This window comes from Cyanistes caeruleus, chromosome 36 (assembly GCF_971803275.1).
Source record: "Cyanistes caeruleus chromosome 36, bCyaCae1.hap1.1, whole genome shotgun sequence".
NCBI classification, from domain to species: Eukaryota; Metazoa; Chordata; class Aves; order Passeriformes; family Paridae; genus Cyanistes; species Cyanistes caeruleus.
The window spans coordinates 1,692,129-1,715,979 of NC_141737.1; the positions used below are offsets into that span (position 1 = coordinate 1,692,129).

General features: G+C 38.2%; 1 protein-coding gene and 1 long non-coding RNA gene across 2 annotated transcripts; one reads left to right on the forward strand and one right to left on the reverse strand.

The window, feature by feature from the left end:
* Positions 1–1,339: 1,339 nt before the first annotated feature.
* LOC111942893 (CD276 antigen homolog) lies at positions 1,340–18,016 on the reverse strand. Its single transcript, XM_086871643.1, has 13 exons — positions 17,515–18,016; positions 15,072–15,148; positions 14,045–14,392; positions 9,011–9,295; positions 6,605–6,703; positions 6,390–6,416; positions 5,817–5,843; positions 5,258–5,284; positions 4,964–4,990; positions 4,766–4,792; positions 4,526–4,546; positions 4,366–4,392; positions 1,340–1,918 (listed from the first exon to the last, which is right to left on the reverse strand). Exons 2-13 carry the CDS (start codon positions 15,118–15,120, stop codon positions 1,371–1,373), a joined length of 1,512 nt encoding a protein of 503 aa, XP_086727769.1. The 5' UTR covers positions 15,121–15,148; positions 17,515–18,016; the 3' UTR covers positions 1,340–1,370.
* Positions 18,017–19,216: 1,200 nt separating this feature from the next.
* On the forward strand, positions 19,217–23,764 carry LOC147647575 (uncharacterized). The gene is made up of 3 exons (XR_015281500.1): positions 19,217–19,343; positions 19,962–20,979; positions 21,635–23,764. It is a non-coding gene; the product is annotated as an uncharacterized LOC147647575 (long non-coding RNA).
* The last annotated feature ends 87 nt before the right edge of the window (positions 23,765–23,851 follow it).

Sequence of the window (23,851 nt, forward strand, 5' to 3'; positions counted from 1 at the left end):
TGTCCTCCCCCTCCCCGAGTCCAAATTGGGGTCCCGACCCCCTCCCTCCTGCCCCGGGATCCCCAAATCCCCCCAGCCCTGGGGGTCCCCACCCCCTCCCGCCCGTGAAGCCCCCCCGGACCTGGACTCCCTCCCCCCCGCCGACCCCCCCATTCCAAACCGGGGGTCGCTGAGCCCCCCCCGACCCCTCCCATCCTTGAAGCCCTCCCAGCCCTGGGTCCCGCAGCCCCCCCAGACACGGGGTCCTGCCCCCCACTCACCAAACCCGGGGTGTCCAGAGCCCCCCGCCCCCCATTCAAACCTGGGGGTCCCTCCCGCAGCCCCCCCGAGCCGCTCCCGGCCCCTCGCCCGCCGCTCGCCGACACAAAGGGCCGGAGTGGCCGGGCCCGGCCCCGCCCCTCAGGGGTCCCGGGGGGATCCCGGGGGGTCCCGGAGGGTCCCGAGGCCCCCAAATTTTTCCCCACTCCCCAAATTCTCCCCCCCCCCGGCCCGCCGTACGCTGGGGAGGCGGCGAGGCTCCGCCCCTCATTGGGCGAGCGCGCTGTCAATTACAGGGAGGCCCCGCCCACACCGCCGGCTGGGGGCGGGACCCTGTGGGCTCAGATCGACAGCGAAGGCAGCCAATAGAAAAGCGAGATGCTGTAAAGAGGCGGGACACGGGCGGGCCGGCAGGAGCCATTCTGGCTGGCTGTGGGCAGTGACTGACAGCTCAGAGAGCCAATGGGAGTGGGAGTACTCTGAAGAGGCGGGGGCTGAGAGGAAGCCACGCCCCCTGGAAGCGTTGGGACCGGGGGAGCTTCGGGGGTGTCACCAAAGCGGGGGGGACAGGAAGGGGACACAAAGGGGACCCCCCAAAACCCCCGGGGGGCTTCTGGAATCCCCAGGAGGGCAATTCCCGGGAAAACCGCTAAAACCCGGGGTTTTCATCCAGGGAAAATCGGTGAAAAGAGGGGATTTTATCCAAGGAAATCCAGCCTGAACGGATTTGAGGATAAAGAACCCCATACATTCCACAGAGCAGGAAAAAAAGGACAAACTAACTCCAATTTTAGAGAAAATTCCCTCTTTTAACTCCTTTTCCTGCCACAAATTCTCCCCTCCCATTTTCCTTTTTCCCTTCTATTCCCTGTCCCCCTTTTTCTTTTTTTCCCCTTTTCCTCCTTTTCCTCCTTTTTTCCCTTTTCCCTCCTTTTTTCTTCCTTTTTCGTCCCCCCCTTCTTTTTCACCTTTTCCCTTCTTTTTTGCCAACTCCCTTTTCCCTTTTCCATTTATCTTTCCCAGCTCTCCCACCTTTTTTTTTTTACTTTTTCCCACTTTCCCTCTTTTTTTTTTTTTAAAAAAAACAAAACCAAAACTTCCACGATTATTTTTTAACTCCCACCACCCGCATTTAATTTTTCACCATTTCCCTCTTCCCGCGGAGCCTCTCCGGGATCCCCGGGGATTTCCAGCGGCACCGGGATGCGCACCGGGCGGATCCGCGGCGTCCCCTCTCCCGTCCGCGATACGAACGGGAAGAACTTTCCAGAATGATCCTCCCCGGCCTCCAGCGGCATCCCCGCCAGCAGATCCATCCGCTCCACGTCGTAGAATTCCAGCTGTCGCTTTTCCAGCTGCAGGAAGACGCCGAGCGCGGCGAGGCCGGGGCGCTGCTCCCCGAGGGCGCGGCCGCAGCTGGAGAACAGCTGGCCGCGGGATGCGCGCACAGCCCAGATGTGCCGGGAGCCGCGGGAATCCCGGGAATCCGCCTCGGGAAGGCTCCGCAGCACGCCCAGAGCCCAGCGCTGCTCCCGGCCCAGCTCCACCTCCCAGTATCCGGATCCCAGCGAGTCCCGCGCCACCAGAACCGGGAGCGGCAGCGGATCCTGCGCGTCCCCGAGGTCCAGGGGCCGCGGCTCGGGATCCAGCGCCACGGGAACTGCGGGGAGCGGGAAGGGTCCGTGAGGGATTGGGATATTCCCGGGGACTGCAGGGGATGCGGCCGCTGAGGAACTGAGGGGCTGCGGAATCCCTGAGTCCCAGAACCCGCAAATTTCGGAATCCCTGAATGGCCAAATCCCAGAAACCCTGAATCCCAAAATCACAGAAACCCTGAATCCCAAAATCACAGAAACCCTGAATCCCCAAATCCACAAATCACAGAAACCCTGAATCCCAAAATCACAGAAACCCTGAATCCCCAAATCCACAAATCCCAGAAACCCTGAATCCCAAAATCACAGAAACCCTGAATCCACAAATCCACAAATCACAGAAACCCTGAATCCCAAAATCACAGAAACCCTGAATCCCCAAATCCACAAATCACAGAAACCCTGAATCCCAAAATCACAGAAACCCTGAATCCCCAAATCCCCAAATCACAGAAACCCTGAATCCCAAAATCACAGAAACCCTGAATCCTGGAATCCACAAATCCCAGAAACCCTGAATCCCAAAATCACAGAAACCCTGAATCCCCAAATCCACAAATCCCAGAAACCCTGAATCCCAAAATCACAGAAACCCTGAATCCCCAAATCCCCAAATCCCAGAAACCCTGAATCCCAAAATCACAGAAACCCTGAATCCCCAAATCCCCAAATCCCCGAAACCCTGAATCCCAAAATCACAGAAACCCTGAATCCCCAAATCCCCAAATCCCCGAAACCCTGAATCCCAAAATCACAGAAACCCTGAATCCCCAAATCCACAAATCCCAGAAACCCTGAATCCCAAAATCACAGAAACCCTGAATCCTGGAATCCACAAATCCCAGAAACCCTGAATCCCAAAATCACAGAAACCCTGAATCCCCAAATCCACAAATCCCAGAAACCCTGAATCCCAAAATCACAGAAACCCTGAATCCCCAAATCCACAAATCCCAGAAACCCTGAATCCCAAAATCACAGAAACCCTGAATCCCCAAATCCACAAATCACAGAAACCCCGAATCCTGGAAACCCCAAATCCCAGAAACTCTGAATCTTGGAATCCCCAAAATCCCCAAATCACAGAAACCCCAAATCCCAGAATCCACAAACCTTTGAATTCCTGGATATCAACATCCCCAAATCACAAAACCCCCAAATCCTGGAATCCCAGTATCCCAAGATCCACAATCCCAGAAACCCCGAACCCCAAAATCTGCAATCCCCAAGAAATCCTTGAATACTGGAATCCCCAAATCCCCAAATCATAGATCCCTCGAATCCTGGAATTCCCAAAGCCCAGAAACCCTGAATCCTGGAATCCCCAAATCCCAGAAACCCTGAATCCAGGAATCCCCAAATCCCCAAATCCCAGGAAGCCTGAATCTTGGAATCCCCAAATCCCAGAATCTCTGAATCCCAAAATCCTGGAATCCCAAAATCCCAGAAACCCTGAATCCAGGAATCCCCAAATCCCCACATCCCAGAATCCCCAAATCCCAGAAACCCTGAATCCCAAAATTCTGGAATCCCGAAATCCCAGAAACCCCAAATCCTGAAATCCCCAAATCCCAGAATCTCTGAATCCTGGAATCCCTAAATCCCAGAATCTCTGAATCCTGGAATCCTGGAATCCCCAAATCCCAAATCCCCAAGTCCCAGAATCTCTGAATCCTGGAATCCCCAAATCCCAAAAACCCTGAATCCTGGAATCCCCGAATCCCCAAATCACAGAAACCTCGAATCCCCAAATCCCAGAAACCCTGAATCCCAAAATTCTGGAATCCCCAAATCCCAGAAACCCCAAATCCTGAAATCCCCAAATCCCAGAATCTCTGAATCCTGGAATCCCCAAATCCCAGAATCTCTGAATCCTGGAATCCCCAAATCCCAGAAACCCCAAATCCCGAAATCCCCAAATCCCAGAATCTCTGAATCCTGGAATCCCCAAATCCCAGAAACCCCAAATCCCGAAATCCCCAAATCCCAGAATCTCTGAATCCTGGAATCCCCAAATCCCAAATCCCCAAATCCCAGAATCTCTGAATCCTGGAATCCCCGAATCCCAGAAACCCTGAATCCTGGAATCCCCAAATCCCAGAATCTCTGAATCCTGGAATCCTGGAATCCCCAAATCCCCAAATCCCAGAAACCCTGAATCCTGGAATCCTGGAATCCTGGAATTCCCAAATCCCAGAATCTCTGAATCTTGGAATCCTGGAATTCCCAAATCCCAGAATCTCTGAATCCTGGAGTCCCCGAATCCCCAAATTCCCAAATCCCAGAGTGGGCATGTCCTGGGGTGGTTCAACAAGGAATTCAAACATTCCACAGAATATGGGATGTGGCCACTGAGGATCCAAGGGGCCACCGAATTCCTGAGACCCCAAATCCCCGAATCCCTGAATTTCCAAATCCCAAAATCCCAGAGCTCCAGCTCCTTCCAGCTCACCCGCGTGGCTCCGCACTTCCCAGAAATCTACGAGAAGAAGGGAAAAAAAGGGAATTCTCCTTTTATAGAGGAATTCCATACTTCCCCCTCCCCCAGAATTCCAATTTAATCCCCACCAAATCCCAGGAATTTGGATATTCCGGCGGTTTTCCAAGCTTACCCAGCTCGGCTTTCAGCTGACCTGAAAGGGAAGGTTATTCCCGTCAGTTTTGTTGGATTTTCCTGTTCCACCCATCCCGGTTTTTCCCGTCAGAACAACCCCCGAGTTTGGAACAGGAGGAAATTCCTCTCCCTGGCTTAATTAGCTCCGAATTCCAGGGAAAACGTGGGTAATAACCGGGATTCCCGTTATATCTTGAATAAACTTCGGGGGGAAATGCGGATTTACGGAATTAATTACCGAAGCGTTTCTTGAACTGGATTTTTGCTGGAAAGAAAAAGCGAGGAATGAGCGATGATAAAAATTCCATGGAAAAATGAAAATATCAGCGGGAATGGCATTGGGGAAAAAAAGGGGGGAAAGGAGAAAAGGGGGAAAAAAAAGGGGGAGGGAAAATTGGGGAAAAAAATTCCGAAATTTCAAGAAAATGGGATTTACCTTCTCGTTTCTTGGCTTTTTCTCCATCTGGGAATTCCAGACGTGGAATCAAAGGGATAAGAGGGAGAAATATTAATTTATTAATTTATTAATATTTAATAATGTTCATTTATATTTATTATTAATGTTGTTTGTAGACTCCTGTCCATAGGGAAAGGGGAGAAAGGGGAAAAAAGGGGGAAAAAGGGGAAAAACGGGGAAAAAAGGGGTAAAAAGGGGAAAAAAGGTGGGGAAAAAAGGGAAAAAAAGGTGGAAAAAGGAAAAAAAGGGAAAAAGAAAAAGGGAAAGACTCACCCAGCACCGACTTCACTTTCTTTTTCTCTGGAAGAGAAAATGTGGAATTTTGACCCGCAAAAATGCCAATTCAGGAACCTCGATCACACTGGAAGTTCATTTTTTGATTATTTGGAATATTCAATTCATGGAAGTATTGAAATCTTTGAAATTCATTTATTTAATAGATGAGGTTTATGCAATTCAGTGATTATTATTTTTAATAATAAGATTTTATATTTTTAATATTTTAATTGTTTTTACATTTAAACTTAAAGACATTTGCAAAAAATCAACCCCATAAAAGTAGATTTTATTACTTTTTAATGGTAAAAAATCAGAAATGACTTAAAAATTCTAACTGCAAAATATTGGTAATTTAAAAAAAATTTAATTAGGACGTATTTAAAGTTTTCAATTGATTAAAAAATACAAAAATTAAATCAAATTAAATCAAATTTAAAAAAATTAGCAACTCAATCAAAAACATAAATGGAAGAAAACAAATTTTAGAATTTTTAAATTGTAAAAGATTTTGTAACTACAGCAAAAAATAATTTCAAATACAGAGGATTTTTACCTTCCTCCAATTCCAGATTTGCCTTTCCTGGAAAATCGAGAAAACTTTAAATTATTTAATTCTGTAAGATTTTTAAACTAATATTATTTAACTATTTATGGTTATATTTATATTAAATTAATTTTGTATTTATATTTAATTATTATCTAATATTTAATACTTGATATTGTTGCCTTAAGTATTCAATCGATGTTTCATTAACTATTAAATATTAATATATTTAATGTCTTTAATTAGCTTTTATTTAAATTAATTTGGAAATGAATAGATTTAATATTTTCAATATTTTATAGTGTTTTCTACTTCTATATCTAGTTTAGTAATATTTAATAAAATATCATATATGTTATTTTCTAGTTAATTTTTTTATTAATACATACAATGTTTTGCATTTAATGTTTTATCTTTTGAAATTTAATGACTCATAATTTTTATTTTACGTTGTGAGAGTGATAATAAATAATAAATAATAAAATTAAAAATTAATATAATAATTAAAAGTAATAATTAAAGTATAAAAATACATAGCAATGATGCCATTAGGGAACATTAATTAATAATTAGTTTCCTCACCTGCATTCACAGTTCTCTTGTGGCTCGCTGGGTAAAAATAAAAATAAAAAGGAAAAATAAAATAAAAATAAAATAAAAACAAAATTCCATTTTTCCTCATGTTTGGGATGGGAAATTTGGTTTCTTTTCCCAGGTTTGGTTGTTCACTGAAACGAGCCGGTTTTTCCCTGGATTCCGGTGGGATTTGGGATTTTCCCACAGGAGCCGGAACTCACCCTGGAGCAGGCAGAAAACGACGGAAATCAGGGCCAAGTTCAGGAACAAAACCACCAGGAAAATCTGCAGCCACCGGGAGATGGAGGGGAAGAAACTGTCTGGGAAAAACAGAGGAAAAAATTCAGGTTATTTATTTAATTAATTATTAATTATTAATTATTAATTATTAATTATTAATTATTAATTATTAAGTATCAAGTATCAAGTATCAAGTATCAAGCATCTATTATTTATTATTTATTATTACGAGTATTGATTATAATTAGTAATTAGTTGGTTTGATAATTAACACGATTTACTAATAATAATTAATAATTAATAATTAATAATAATTAACAAATAATAATTAATAACTATTAATTAATAAGTAATGATTAATGATTAATCATTATTAATTATTAATTATTAATCCTTAATTATAAAGTATCAAGTATCTATTATTTATTATTTATTATTACGAGTATTGATTATAATTAGTAATTAGTAATTAGTAGGTTTGATAATTAGCACAAATCAATATTATTAATAATTAATGATTAATAATTAATAATTAATAATTAATAATTAATAATTAATGCTTAATAATTAATAATTAATAATTAATAATTAATAACAATTAATGATCGATAATTAATAATTAATAATAAATAATAAATAATTAATATGTATATTTATATTCTATTAATTGAAGGCCTAAATTTAATTTACAATTCTATCATTTAAGGTCTAAATATTAAAATAGTTATTCATTAATTTATTAATTATTTAGGGCTATTATTTGCCATTAATCATTAAATGTACAATTAATGATATAATTATAAAATAATTAATAAATATTATATTAATGATTTCAGGCCTAGATATTAAAATACTTATTCCATGTTTTATTAATGATTTAAGGCTTTAATTCCCGTTAATTATTAAATATAAAATTAATGATTTAAGTATGAAATATTCTATTAAGGATTAAATATTATCTCAGTTATTTAAGGTTTGAATTTCCCATGAACTATTAATTATTCTGATAACGATTTAATAATTAATTTTTCCATTAAGGGTTAAATAATTTACTAATTATTTAAGGATTCAATTTTCCATTAGCTTTTACATGATCTGTTAAGGATTTATATAGTAAATATTCCATTAAGGATTAAATATTCGATTAATGAGTTAATAATTAAATAATTGATTAAGGATTAACTATTGCATTAATTTAAAAACCAGAAATATTTATTAATTTTTATTAATTAATATTTAAAACTGTTAATTAATAAATATTCTAATAATGTTTTAAGGATTATGTATTCCAGTAAGCTATTGTACTAATTAATTAGTAAATTATTAACTAATTAATTAATGTTTTGGATTTCCATAAATTAATAAATATTCTAATAATGATTTCATGATTAAGCATTTGATTAAGGCAAATTCTGCTAATAAATAAAATGCAAAAATAAAATATGAAGGTATAAATAGATACAAAAATAAAAATAAAACTAGAAAATAAAATAGAAATATCAAAAAAATTAAATTAAAAATAAAATCAAATTTAGGATTTCAACAAGAGCTGGTCATTTGCAAAGATGAAATAGAATAAACTCAACCAATCAATAAATAAGAATCAAAAAAGTTAAAGACTTCCAACCTTTTGCATCCAATTAACCAATGAGCAAAAATCAAATTCAATCAGTTAGTCAATGATAATCAATAAAATTAAAGATTTTCAAAAGAATTGTTAATTAGTAAGAATTAAATTAAAACAATCAAGCAATCAGTGGTAATCAATAAAATGAGTGACTCCGAACCATTTGAATTCAACTGAAGCTGCTCTTTAGCAAAAAATTAAATTAAATAAACCAATTATCAAATGCTAATCCATAAAATTAGTGATTCCAACCCTTCAGATGCAACTGGACAGGCTAATTACAAAAATCAAATTCAATTAGTCAATCAATCATTAAATGATAACAAATGAAATTAAAGGCTTTGATGAGAGCTGCTAATTAGCAAAACCAAAATAGAATAAAAGAAAATAAATTTTAAATTTAATTAAATTGAACTAAATTAAATTAAATTAAATTGAATTAAATTAAATTGAATTAAATTAAATTAAAACATCAATAAATGATAATCAATAAAAGACCTTGGTAAGAGCTGCTAATTACCAAACCAAAATAATACAAAATAAATTTTAAATTAAATAAAATTAAATTAAATTTAAAAATCCAATATACGCTAAGCAATAAAATTAAAGCCTTCCGACCCTTTTCACTCAACTAATTAGGAAAAATCAAATTAAAGCAGGAGCAGAGCCGACCCTTTTCACTCAACTAATTAGGAAAAATCAAATTAAAGCAGGAGCAGAGCAGCTCCCGCAGGAATTTTTCCCGGGAATTGTTTCCCACCATGGATGCGGATCCGGGACTCGCGGGAGGCGTTGAGCCGGCGGTTGAGGACCCGGCAGGAGATCTCCAGGTCGGATCCCTGCTGGATCCTCATGGAAGCCTCGACGTTGAAGAGTCCCCCAGGCATCACCTCGGCCGTGGTGGTCATCGGCTCCGGCCGGACCTCGCCGCGTCCGTCCAGCCAGAGCAGCTGCGGCCGCGGGAACCACCCGGAGGCACGGCAGGAAACGCCCAGGCTCTGCTTCCCGGGGCTCCGCAGGAGCACCGATGGAGATTCTCCAATGGCTGTGGAAAAACAGGAATTTTCAGGTTTAATCCTAACGTTAAAATTGGTGTTTTTTTGGAAATCAACGATTCCGTTTGTTGAGGAGTTGCTGCCGCAGGATCACGAATGGAGATTCTCCAGTGGCTGTGGAAAAACAGGAATTTTCAGGTTTAATCCTAATGTTAAATCGGGTTTTTTTGGAAATCAGCGATTTTGTTCGTTGAGGAGTTGCCGTCAAAGGGTGATGGATGGAACTCTCCAATGGCTGTGGAAAAACAGAGGAATTTTCCATTTCAATCCCATTAAATTTGGGCTTTTTGGAACTCAACAATTCCATTCATTGAGGACTTGCTGCCGCAGGATCATGGATGGAACCTCTCCAGTGGCTGTGGAAAAACAGGAATTTTCAGGTTTAATCCTAACGTTAAAATCGGTGTTTTTTTGGAAATCAACGATTCCGTTTGTTGAGGAGTTGCTGCCGCAGGATCACGGATGGAGATTCTCCAATGGCTGTGGAAAAACAGGAATTTTCCCTTTTAATCCTAATGTTAAATTGGGGTTTTTTGGAAATCAACAATTCCGTTCGGTGAGGAGCTGCTGCCGCAGGATCATGGATGGAACCTCTCCAATGGCTGTGGAAAAACAGAGGATTTTTCCATTTCAATCCCATTAAATTTCGGCTTTTTGGAACTCAACAAATCTGTTCATTGAGGAGTTGCCGCCAAAGGATCACGAATGGAGATTCTCCAGTGGCTGTGGAAAACCAGGAATTTTCAGGTTTAATCCTAATGTTAAATCGGGTTTTTTTGGAAATCAGCGATTTTGTTCGTTGAGGAGTTGCCGTCAAAGGGTGATGGATGGAGATTCTCCAATGGCTGTGGAAAAACAGAGGAATTTTCCATTTCAATCCCATTAAATTTGGGCTTTTTGGAACTCAACAATTCCATTCATTGAGGACTTGCTGCCGCAGGATCATGGATGGAACCTCTCCAGTGGCTGTGGAAAAACAGGAATTTTCAGGTTTAATCCTAACGTTAAAATCGGGGGTTTTTTGGAAATCAACGATTCCGTTCATTGAGAGTTGCTGCCGCAGGATCACGGATGGAGATTCTCCAATGGCTGTGGAAAAACAGAGGAATTTTCCCTTTTAATCCTAATGTTAAATTGGGGTTTTTTGGAAATCAACAATTCCGTTCGGTGAGGAGCTGCTGCCGCAGGATCATGGATGGAACCTCTCCAATGGCTGTGGAAAAACAGAGGAATTTTCCATTTCAATCCCATAAAATTTGGGATGTTTTGGAACTCAACAATTCCATTCGTGGAGCAGTTGCTGCCGCAGGATCATGGATGGAACCTCTCCAATGGCTGTGGAAAAACAGAGGAATTTTCCATTTCAATCCCATAAAATTTGGGATGTTTTGGAACTCAACAATTCCATTCGTGGAGCAGTTGCTGCCGCAGGATCATGGATGGAACCTCTCCAATGGCTGTGAAAAAACAAAGGATTTTTCCATTTCAAACCCATTAAATTTGGGCTTTTTGGAACTCAACAATTCTGTTCATTGAGGAGTTGCTGCCAAAGGATCATGGATGGAACCTCTCCAGTGGCTGTGGAAAACCAGGAATTTTCCATTTTAATCCTAATGTTAAAATTGGGGTTTTTTTGGAAATCAATGATTCCATTCGGTGAGGAGCTGCTGCCGCAGGATCACGGATGGAGATTCTCCAATGGCTGTGGAAAAACAGGAATTTTCCATTTTAATCCTAACGTTAAATCGGGGTTTTTTTTGAAATCAACAATTCCGTTCGGTGAGGAGTTGCTGCCAATGGATCATGGATGGAACCTCTCCAGTGGCTGTGGAAAAACAGGAATTTTCCATTTTAATCCCGTTAAATTTGGGCTTTTTGGAACTCAACATTTCTGTTCATTGAGCAGTTGCCGCCAAAGGATCACGAATGGAGATTCTCCAGTGGCTGTGGAAAACCAGGAATTTTCAGGTTTAATCCTAATGTTAAATCGGGTTTTTTTGGAAATCAGCGATTTTGTTCGTTGAGGAGTTGCCGTCAAAGGATGATGGATGGAACTCTCCAATGGCTGTGGAAAAACAGAGGAATTTTCCATTTCAATCCCATTAAATTTGGACTTTTTGGAACTCAACAATTCCATTCATTGAGGACTTGCTGCCGCAGGATCATGGATGGAACCTCTCCAATGGCTGTGGAAAAACAGGAATTTTCAGGTTTAATCCTAACGTTAAAATCGGGGGTTTTTTTTGAAATCAACGATTCCGTTCATTGAGAGTTGCCGCCAAAGGATGATGGATGGAACTCTCCAATGGCTGTGAAAAAACAAAGGATTTTTCCATTTCAAACCCATTAAATTTGGGCTTTTTGGAACTCAACAATTCTGTTCATTGAGGAGTTGCCGCCAAAGGATGATGGATGGAACTCTCCAAGGGCTGTGGAAAAATGGGAAAATTTTCCCTTTTATTCCTGTTAAATTGTGATTTTTGCAATTCAACAGTTCTGTTCTCCGAGGACCTGCCCAGGTCTAATTCCTGGGGGCTCTGCAGGATCATGGACGGTGCCAATGGCTGTGGAAAACCAGAAGGATTTCCATTTTAATTCCTTTAAATTTGGGTTTTCTGGAACGGAAGGGTCCCGTTCATTGAGGTGCTGTCACCACACGATCACGGATGTGATCGTCTGTGGAGAGCCGGAGGAATTTTCCATTTCAATCCAGTTAAATTTGGGTTTTCTGGAACTCAGTGATTCTATTCATCGAGGAGTTGCCACCAAAGGATGATGGACGGAACCTCAGTGGAAAAGAAGAGGAATTTTCCACTTAATTCCATTAAATTTGGGTTTTCTGGAAACCGACTGTTCTGTTCATTGAGGAGTTGCCGTTGTGGGATCAAAGACGGAGGTTCTCTAACAGCTGTGGAAAACCAGGAATTTTCCATTTCAATTCTATTCAATTGGGCTTTTCTGGAACTCAGTTTTTTTGCCCAGGAGTTGGAAAATCTCAGAGGAATTTCCAGGATTTGATCCATGGGGTCTGGAGGTTCTCAGCGGTCGATGGATCCAAGAATGTCCTTGGGAATGAAGGATTTAATGGAGAATCTGGAAACGGGTGGAGGGGTGGGGGCAGTTCTGGGATGGATTTGGGACTGGAATTTCCCAGGATTTTGGGGAATGTGTGAAATATAAAAGTTGTAGAAACAAATACATAAAATGTAAAAGTATGAAAGATAAAAATACAGCTATAAACCATGATATATAGACCTATAAACACAGATATATATTAATGTAAAAAAGAATATACTACTTATATTTATTTTCTTATAGATTATATATATGATATATAACATATACTGTAATATATTTATAAATCCATTAATATATAAATATAATTATCTTATAATATAATAAATATAAATTAAAATTAATATAATTATTTATATAAAATATAAACACTATAAATAATATTAATATAAAACCTATATAATTAATATAAATATTAACATAAAATATAATAATTAATATAAAATCAATAATATATAGTTAATATAAAATTTATAAATACATTTATAAATGCATTAATTAATATATGAGTAATATATTAATAAATGAATTAATATTTATAAATGCATTAATACAAGTACACTATAGATCATATAATATAATATCATATATCATACCTTATATAATATCATTTTATAATATATTAATATATTTAATATAATAATACAATTAATTTAATATAATTTTGTAATATAAAAGTCAATGATAATATATCATTATATAATTATATAATATGTAAAGAATTAATTTATTTAATAAAATTTATATATATATATAAATACATATATATATATTTATATATATTATTATATATATATTATATTGAGAGACGGACAGCTTTTTCACCACTCTTCATAGAAGTAAAAGTGAATGCTGTTTATTTCTATTTTTAGCACGCTTTTATAGGGTTCTACAGGCTCTGCGAGCTAATGCAAGTTACCATTGGCTAATACACACAGGTTTACATTCTTTCTCTTATACACAAGGATATTGTTTTTCTTTACTCTCTCTTCTGCAGGAAGGTTTCAAGGACTTCAGCTTTTAATATCACGACCTATTTCAAAGACTGGTTTGTGCAGACAGGCCTATACTGTATATATATATATATATATAAAATATATAATATATATAAATATATTTTATATATAAAATATATAAAATATATTTATTTTATAAATATAGATAAAATTATATAAATGTAATATATAATTATATATGATATTTATATAATAAAATACAATAATATTTATTATTATATAAAGATGTAAATTATATCAACATTTATATAATGTGTTTATATATATTTATATATTTATATATTATATCTTATATAAATATCAATACATTAATAGATATTAATATACAATTTATAAATATTATAATAATAATTAATAATATATAATTATAAAAATAATAATATATTAATATTCATATTATACAACGTGTGTTATACATGTGATATACAACATGTAAGACGTTGAATATAAATACTACAAAAAAATATAAAAATAAAAATCAATGATTAAAAAATATAAATTATTGCATGTAAAATATGAAACAAATTCTTTTTATATTATTTAATTAATAACCGTAAAAGGAAAAAAAAAAAAGTTAAAATGTTTAACAATATTTTGAATATTCACCCAGTTTTGTGCAGTGAAGGAAAAAGAGGGAACAGCACCAACCTGCCACTTCCAGCTCCATCAAGACTTCCTGGGACACATCCTGGAATGACACCTCGCAGCTGTAGGATCCCTGGTCGGAGCTGCGGACGTCCCTCAGGAGCAGGGACACGTTCCCAGCTCGGAATTCCCCGTGGAAAAATTCCGTCCGGCCCCAGTATCGCTCGCTGGGCTCCTCTCTCCGGCCCTTTCCGCTGTAGCTGCTCACGGGGATCCGCTGGGATTGGCCGCGGAATGTCCAGCGGACGGAGAAATCCTCGGGAATTGGTGTGGATCTCACCTGGCAGGGCAGGACCACCCTATCCCCGATGATTCCAAGGATGCGAGTTTTGGGAGGGCCAAGGAATCCACCTGTTTCAGGGTAAAATGGGGCTTGGTTCTGGTTTTCTGCGATGTGTTTTCCGTGGAATTTCATCGGGACCTGGATCCTCAACAGGAGAGGATTCCACAGGAAAACAAAAAGAATGGGGATGTGGTGCTTGTGGGTTTATCCTTTGACATTTTGAACAATAATTCAATTTCTTGGCTGTTAAAGCATTGGGAAAGCCTGGGAAAAAATAGATGGAAACAGCAAATTCTATCCAAAATAGAAGCTTCAAACCTGGGATTTACCTCCAGAAAATTCCAGGTGGGAACTGCCCGCCCCAGGAAGGTTTGGGATGCCCCAGGGTGTAGAATTCATCCCTACATGGCCAGATGTGGAAGCTCTCAGATTCCCAAGGATACACGAGGTGTTCCTTGGACATCCCCATTCCCAGAGGCTCTCCCGGCACGGGATTTGGATGCGGGTGATAAAATCATGGAATACCCTGAGCTGGAAGAGGATCCAAGTCCAACCCCTGGACAATCCCAACAATCCCTGGGAACGCTGTCCCAGTGCTCCGTGAGCTCCGGAATGCCAGCTGCTCCACCCTCTGGAAAAGGAACCTTTTCCAAGTTGAATCCCACATCCTCTTTAGGTTTTAATTCATGTTTCGGAGCAGGAATTGGCCATTTCATGGGAACAGATCCCAAATGGAATTGCCCTCACCTGCAGCCAGGACTGGGAGCAGCACCAGCCACCAGAGCCGGGAATCCATGGACAATCCCGTGAGAGTCCCTCGGGCTCTTCCAGGTGGGAAACAAGGAAAGAAGGGAGAGAGGAAAACTCAGAGAGAAACATCCAGTGAAATCCCATGGAAAACGGGATTTTCCTTCCCGCGGATCCACATGCCATTTAAATCCATCCATTAAATCCTTCCATGGTTTTAAAGAGATTTCCAGAGATTCCTCATTCCCCGTCACTGAGGAATTCCAAGCGTTTCGTGGGATCTTTGGAGGTTATTTTGGTATCAGACTTTGGTGGGGTTTTGATGTTACTTTGATATCAGATTCTGATATCGGATTTTTATATTGGATTTTGGGATTATATTTAAATATTAATTTTAAAAGTGTATTTTGACATTATATTTCGATTAAATTTTTAATATTATACATTAAAATTATATAAAATTATTAATATTATAACATTAATTTGATAATGTATTATATTCATATATAATATTTCAATATTATATTTTTATATAATGGTTTGATACAATATTTTTATGACATTATAACGTTTTTATTAAATGAATTTAATATTGTTTTATTATATTTGGATATTATATTTAGATATTCATATATTTTGATATGTATTTATAACATGCATTTTATTAAATTATAAATATCATAATTCTATTTGGATATATTTAAATATTTTCTCTTTTAATTAGATTTTAATGTTATGTTTTAATATATTTTAATACCATATCTTACATGTTTAAATTGTATTCAATTATAAAAGATATAATATTAAGATCAAAATAGTGTATTTTAATATTATATTGTTATATTTTAATATTAAATTTTAACATTGTACTTTGATACCATATTTTATATGGTAACATATTCAATCATGAATATTATAATGTTAATTTAGAATTGTATCATATTTTGATAATATACTTTAATATTGTACTTTGAGTTAATATTTTAATTTTATATTTTCCTCTTAATAGAATAATAAATTCTTATTGAATTTTTTGGATATTATATTTTAATTTTGTATTTTAACATTGTATTTTGATACCACATTTTATATTATAATTATATTATTTTAAGAATATTATATTAATACTGTATTATTGTATTATTGTATTTGCTATTATATTTCGATGCCATCTTTTATAATACACCTCCACATTCCATTCAAGTATTAATATTGTAGTATTAATTTAATCTAATATTATTATATTTGGATATTACATTTCAATGTTGTATTTTGATATATTTTAATATTATATTTTAATACTGTGATTTGGCATATTTTAATCTTCAATAATTGATTTTGCTATTACATTTTGCTATTAGATTTTATATAAGCTTTTTCTAATGCTTTGAGGTTTTATTCTGATATTATTTTGGTATCATACTTTAATATTATATTTCAATACAATATTCTTATATATTTTAAATACTCTATTTCTAAAGTTATATTTCAAGATTATTTTTAATATTCTATTTTAGGACTATATTTTTATATTATATTAAGTTTTATATTCTCATGCTGTATTTCGGGATGATATTTGATATTATATTTTAACACTTTATTTTGATATATTTTGATGTATTTGGATTATATTTTGATATTATAATTTAATGTGTTTTGTAATTGTATTTTGTTATTTTGATATATATTTTTAAAAAAATTTATTTAAAAGAAATTTTAAAAGAAATAAATGATATTTAAAAGAAGTATTTAAAAGACATAAATTATATATATTATTATTTTATTAGAATTACTGTATTTATTATATAAGAAAATAATTTATGTATAACTATATAATAATATTTATTTAATAATTAATATACAATATAATTATTATACTTTAATAGTTAATAATAATTTATAATAATTACAGTTGGTTTATAGTGTAATAATATGTAATGTAATAATTATATTTATATATATATATAACTATAATGATATGACATATATTTTATCATAATAAATATAATAATTTAATTTTATATTTCAATATAATATTTTGATTTATAATTTTATATGGTAAAAAATTCCAACAACCAACAGATTCCCAGGAGCAGCAGGATCTTGATCCTGCTGTGTTAAAGGGAATTCCGTGATTTTATGGATCTGGCTCTGAGGATTTCCTGCTCTGGGTGAATATAAATGCTCAAATTGATCAGCAAACTGGGATTTAATTGAGATTTAATCTCGGTTTCCTAGGATTTCCTGTGTTTTCCTCCATGTCTCAAATCACAGATAATCCCTTGGGAGAGGAATTCCCACAAGGAAAGTCTGGTTACGCCCAGCATTCCTCCCAAACCATGAAAACAATTAATCTATTCCTGCTAAATTAATTTATCCCAGTTCAATTAATTAATCCTGGTTAATCCAGGGATATTTTTTTTCCCAACGGGGAATTCCGTACCTGAGCAGGGAAGGACCCAACGGCTCCCTCGGGAATGGGGTTGGGATCAACCTTTGTCCTCGGATTTATGGTCGCTGGAAGCCGAGATTTGCGTTTTCCAGAGGGGGTTGGAGCTCGGGAAAAACATCAGGAAAATCCCATCTCGCTTCCTGAGTCATCTTCCATCGAGCTGTTCCTCCTCATCCTCCCGTGGGAAAACATTCCCTGTTCCACCAGGGTTTAGTGGGAAAAAGGGTTCCACGGACCAAAAATTCAGGGGAAAAAAGGGAAATCCCAGTGGTGGGAAAAAATCATGTTCGGTTTGGGATTTCTTTTTCCCTAGGAATGGTGTTGGGTGGGTTTTTTTTGGTCAGGGTTATCCTGGTTTTCTTCCTTTTTGTCATGGAAATTCCAAGCTTAGTTTGGGATTGTTCTGTTTATTTTTGGAGTGGGAGGAGGTGGTTGAGTTTTTGGGGCAAAGCTTTTCCTGGTTTCGTAATGGAAAATTTTTTGATGGCAATTTGTTGATTAATTAAATCATGATATCTATTTAAAAAAAGTTATAAGATGCAATAAAATATATATATATAAAAATATATAAATAAAATATATATATAATATAAATATAAATATATAATAAAAATATAAATAATAAAAATAAAATATATATAATGCAATAAAATGCAATAAAACAAAATAAATATAAATAAATATAAATAAAAATAAAACAAATAAAAATTCCTTGATTTATCTTGAAAAAAGGGGAAGGAAAAGATTCCACACCTGGGAGAAATTCCTCCCTGTGAGGGTGGTGAGGCCAAGGCACAGTTTTCCCAGAAAAGTTTTTGGATTATGTTTGGAATATTTTTTGGAATATGTTTGGAATATTTTTTGGAATATGTTTGGAATATTTTTGAAGAAAAACCCCACAATCAGAAAACAGGCGGCTTCAATCCTCCACCCGGAGCCAGAACTCAGTATTCCATTAATCCCATGGATTTATAGGATGGCGTCCAGCGTGGAGAAAATATCCAGGAGAAAGCAGTCTTGATTTTCCTTGGATTGGGAAAGTCAGTGGAATTCCAGGACATCCATCCAGGATGTCATAAAACCACAAAGTTTGTCCAAGGAAACCCAGATTCCTTGGAAACCTCGTTGGTTTTGAGTCCTGGCCTTGTTTGATCCCACCTGGAATCACCACAGTTCCCGAAATTTTGCCTTGTTCGTTAGTCCTGAAGGATGGGAATCTTGTAAATCAAATTATTTTCCAGCTCCCTGCGCAACCTGACTCTCTCCTGGTCCCTAATCCAGAACAAAACTGGTGTGGGAATAAACAAATCTGGAAAATTTTTGAACCTTAAAGATCTAAATCCCACAATTTTTCGATATCCGTGGATTCCGACCCGGTCTCTGTGTTGTGCAGTCCCAGTTTTAACTCCGAGTCATCCTGCTGGTACAATCCACCCCCAGTTTGGGATTCTTCACCTCCCATTCCTGAGGTTTTTTGAATTGTGGGAAAATCAGGCTGGAAAAGGAGCTGCCGTGTGCTGAGGATTCGAAACCTTTTCCTGCTGTCCTTTGGATCAAGGCGTGCCACAAACGGAATCTTTGGAATTTCCCGATTCCAGGCTGTTGGGATTGGTTGGAATGTTGCACCTGAGAGAAAAAAAAAAAAAAAAGTTTTTTGTGGTCAAAGTCCCTTTTTAAAACTTGTAGGGTTTGGTGCAGGGGTTCCTGGAGTCTGTTACCTCACAGATGTGGAAAAGATTCGTGTCCAGGGAATACAAAAATTCCTCAATTCCTTAACCCACCTGGAATTCAACATGGATATTCCAAATCTGGCTGTTCAGGTAAGTTTGGCTTGGTTAGAAATGTCCATGATGAGAGTTTTTGGGAGAATACTGAGCTGGGGGGTTGTTACTGATATTCAAATGATACAAATGTTTTTTGCCTCAATGGAAAAATCCTGTTATTTGTGGATGATGTCAAGTCAGGATGTTAATGATCATTTTATGTTAATTTCTTTGATGCCTAATTGAATGAATTAAACAATCTGCCCTTGCTTATATCTGATTTATAATTGGGATTTTGGTCCTTTATTAGGGGAATCAGACATGAAATTGTTGGAATGACTAATGGAATTTATTTTCTCTTTCCCAGTTTGAATTAATTTTTAGTTTGGAGAGATTTTACCTTTATTTGAAGGAGCATAAACCAGAAATTAATTAAAAAAAAACAAAACCAAAACCAAGATGGAAATGGCTCCAGAGCTGTTAACTTTTTCTATTCTTCTGTTGTTCATTTGAATTCTTGGGAAAGGGAATTTCCCCTTGGGTTAATGATTGAACAGAAACATCTGTGCTCAAAAACCGGCCTGGAATCCCAGAATCCCAATCCCAACTTTCATTCCCATCTCTTTCCTTCCCTGTGCTTGTCTTTTGGAAAATTCCATGATTTTCTTTCCTCAGGCACGTGGAGCTGGACATGGATTGGCTTCCACAGGGATGGGAGCTGGAGTGCCAAAAACTCCTGCAGAACAACCGAGGCTCCAGGCTGGAGGAGAAGTCTAAGAAATATCCCTTCCAAATGTGGGATATCCCATGATTTTATCACCCAGGTCCCATCTGCCAATTCCATGCCAGGAGAACCTCAGGGAATCAAAGAGGGATGTCCAAGGAGCTCTGTCCTTCCCAGGGGCTGGGAAGTTGGGAAAGGCCCCGAGGGGCTCATCCCAGAGAAAAATGAGGTTCCAGGAGAACCTGCTGTTTCCCCACAATTCCCTGACCGGACGGTGAAGCCAAGGACAGGTCGGGATCAGATCCCAGGGAACAAGGGTCGGGATGAGAGGAGATCGCTCAGGCTCTGCCAGGGACGGTCAGGTTGGTTACCAGGAGGAATTTCTTCCTGGAAAGGCTTGGAAGGGGCTGTCCAGGGGATGGTGGAGTTGTCACCCCTGGAGGTGTCCAAGGAAAGACTTTACGTGGCACTTGGAGCTCTGGGCTGGTGACACGGTGGGGATTGGGCACACGTTGAACTCAGTGACCTTGGAAGATTTTTCCAGCCCAAATGATCCTGACTGGATGGGCCTGGAATGACCATTTGAAAGCCAACTTGTGTTCCTTAGGAATTCTGCCTCAGTTTCTCTCCTGCCTGAGGTTATCCACATCCCATTGGGCTTGGATTTAATCTGGGAATCACAGCTCAGTTCCTTGAATGTCCTTAGCTGATCCTGGCATTTTCCTGATTTCCCTCAAAGGGGCTGAAGCACCTCAGAGGATTTCCCCATAAATGGAGATAAATCTATGGCTCCGGCTTGCTTCCCTCTTCCCCTTGTGTCTCTGTGCTTGGCAGGAGCTTGGTGAGATTTTCCCTGGATATTTGAGTTATTGATGCCTTCCCAAGCTGCAGAACGCTGGGATCCAGATTCCGGCCAACAGTGACTCTTTGCCATCTTTGTTTTCCTACAGTTGATCCTCTGGGTTATTGGTAAATTCTGGTTCTGTCCCAATCCCCGTTTTGTTTTGGAAGGGAATTAGCTTCTAGGTGAAATATCTTTGTTTTCCCAGCTCATTTTTTCTGACTTCGCCACATCCCAGTTTCCCATAGGAAGCGCTGATGGGAACTTTGATAACAAGTCCAAATGCCATGAAAACTCTCTTCCAACCCAACCCAACCCAACCCAGACCAACCCAACCCAACCCAACCCAACCCAACCCAAACCAATCCAACCCAACCCAACCCAACCCAACCCAACCCAACCCAGACCAACCCAACCCAACCCAACCCAACCCAACCCAACCCAACCCAACCCAGACCAACCCAACCCAGACCAACCCAACCCAACCCAACCCAACCCAGACCAACCCAACCCAACCCAACCCAGACCAACCCAACCCAACCCAACCCAACCCAGACCAACCCAACCCAACCCAGACCAACCCAACCCAACCCAACCCAACCCAACCCAACCCAACCCAACCCAACCCAACCCAACCCAACCCAACTCAACCCAACCCAACCCAACCCAACCCAACCCAGACCAACCCAACCCAACCCAACCCAGACCAACCCAACCCAACCCAACCCATTCCAGGGTTGACCGTAGGATGACCAATTTTTCCATCTCTCTCTCTCCTCGCAGGGCAAGATATCAACTTTGCCATCAGAATTATCAGAACCTGACCTGTCAGTTATGAGACAGAATAATCCCGGAGAGAATTCACGTACAGTGGTTCTTTGACAGAAATTCCACAAGATGGTCACAACTGGCAAAACCATCACAATCAAGTTCTGGATTCCCATCAGTATTTCACCAGCAGAATGTGTCTCTCTTCCTGAAGAACACCCATCCCCTGGACAAAGGGAAATACACCTGCAGAATCTTCTTCAGGTACCGGTATTGTTAGCATTCAGGAACACACATAATCACAAATGATTATATGCAGGTGCTTTATTGAAGAGCTCTGGGTGTCAGGGGTACACATACCCAAATCTCTCCCATCTTGGTTTTTGAGTTGAACATGTTTTTATACTCTATCGTTATATAACTTACATATTAATTATTAAACTTACATTGTTCTATTGTATGCAAGCATGGATTTCTCCTCATCCTCCCCAGCCCCCTAACATTGTTCCTCATGTTCTTTAAACAATAATTATATTCAGTCATATCTAACAATTGTATCATGATCATCTACTGATTACACAGGTGCAGTTTGACCTGATCTTTAGCAAGTACAAGGCCTAACATTTCCCAGGGCCAACTTTTCCAAGGCCTTTCCAAACCTAACTTTCTTTCTAAGTCTCTGAATTTTCTAAGCTTTTAAAACCTTTTACTATCAGTATGATGAGGTCGAGGTGGACCTGGATGTGGTAGGTGGGTGCAAGGGATGAAATTCCTTCTTTCCCCCCTAAAACCAGAGGCATCTCCAGGGATTTTCCCAAGATTTTTGGGTTATCGATGTTTGTCAACATTTAAAAATAAACTGGCCGGAGAAATGAACTCCTCTGCCTCAAGAGACATTGCAGGCTGGAGCTACAATTTACAAAAGAAAATTACAATATCTAGATGATCTAGAGAAGCCTGGTTTTAACCCAAAAAGGCAGAGTATAACCTGGCACCGTGGTGTCCTGATGGGACACTTGGGGTTGGGTTCTTTTTCCCCCTTGGACTGAGACTGATGAGAGGCAGTTTTCTCTTGTCCAGGCTTGGTTGTTTTCTTCTTCTTTTATTTACATTAAATTTATTTTTTACACTTTACATTTTTTTTTTTATTTACACACGTACAATGTACAAGGAGCTACATGCACTAAGACAGAAAGGTGTAGATTGGCTAACAAAGAACTTTTTCCAGGTTTTTTATATGTCTATTTATCCAATTAACAATTGTCAAGTAAACTATTTATTTTAGCGACCCAATGACCCAACACCTGTGTGCTGTATTGGGCATTTTCCATCCAATCACCTACTACTACCCAAAAACCTCTAGAAGAAGAAGATAAAGAAGAAAGAAAAAGAAAAGAGACAACACCCTAATTCCTCCATCTTGCCTCTTATTTTCTAAACTAATTTAAACCTTGAAGTTTAACTTTCTCACCCAGTGGCTTAAGAAAACTCTCTAAATTACACACTTTCAGTATATCTATTTAACTTTAACAGTTGTTTTCAGGGTGTTATATGAAATTCAGTGTTTTCTTGGATGTCAGAGGCAGGTATCAGAGATAAGGGCACACTCTCAGTGCCTCCAACACCCTGGGACAAGAACGGAATGGTGGTTTTGGTTCCTGTGCCGAGCGCCACGTGCTTCCCTGGCTTTAAAGCAAAATGAAAGTAAACTTGTTGGATGTGTAAATTTTTTCTCTAAAATTCCTTTTAGTTTCTTTTTTTTCTCTTTCTCTGATTCTGCTGCACTTCTTTTTTTTTTTTTTAATTTTTTTTTTTTTTTGCAAAATACTTTTGCTGTATTTTTCTTTCTCTTCTTGGATTTCTCAGCCTCCTTTGAGCTGAGCTCCTTTGGGATCCTCCTTAGAGGGCAGTCCCGCTCATCTCAGTTCTCTGGGTTTGAAGAAAAACTCCCAAGCTCGTTAGAATCTTGTTTCTCGTGTTTATTGGAAGGTCATTACAGAACTTGGCAGGTCTCTCCAGACAGGCTGTACAAGTTAAAATCACTGCAATATTTTGTGATTTTTTTCTGGTGGTACAACAAGGCCTTGTGGCTCACTTTGGCTTTCAATGATTTTTTTTTTTCTTTTTTTGTATTGAGACAGACGAGGCAGCCTTATTGCTTTTAGTTTTGGCAGGTCTGTTTTTTCATTAGAATATTTGTTTTCTTATAAATCCGCATGTAAACTTATTTTT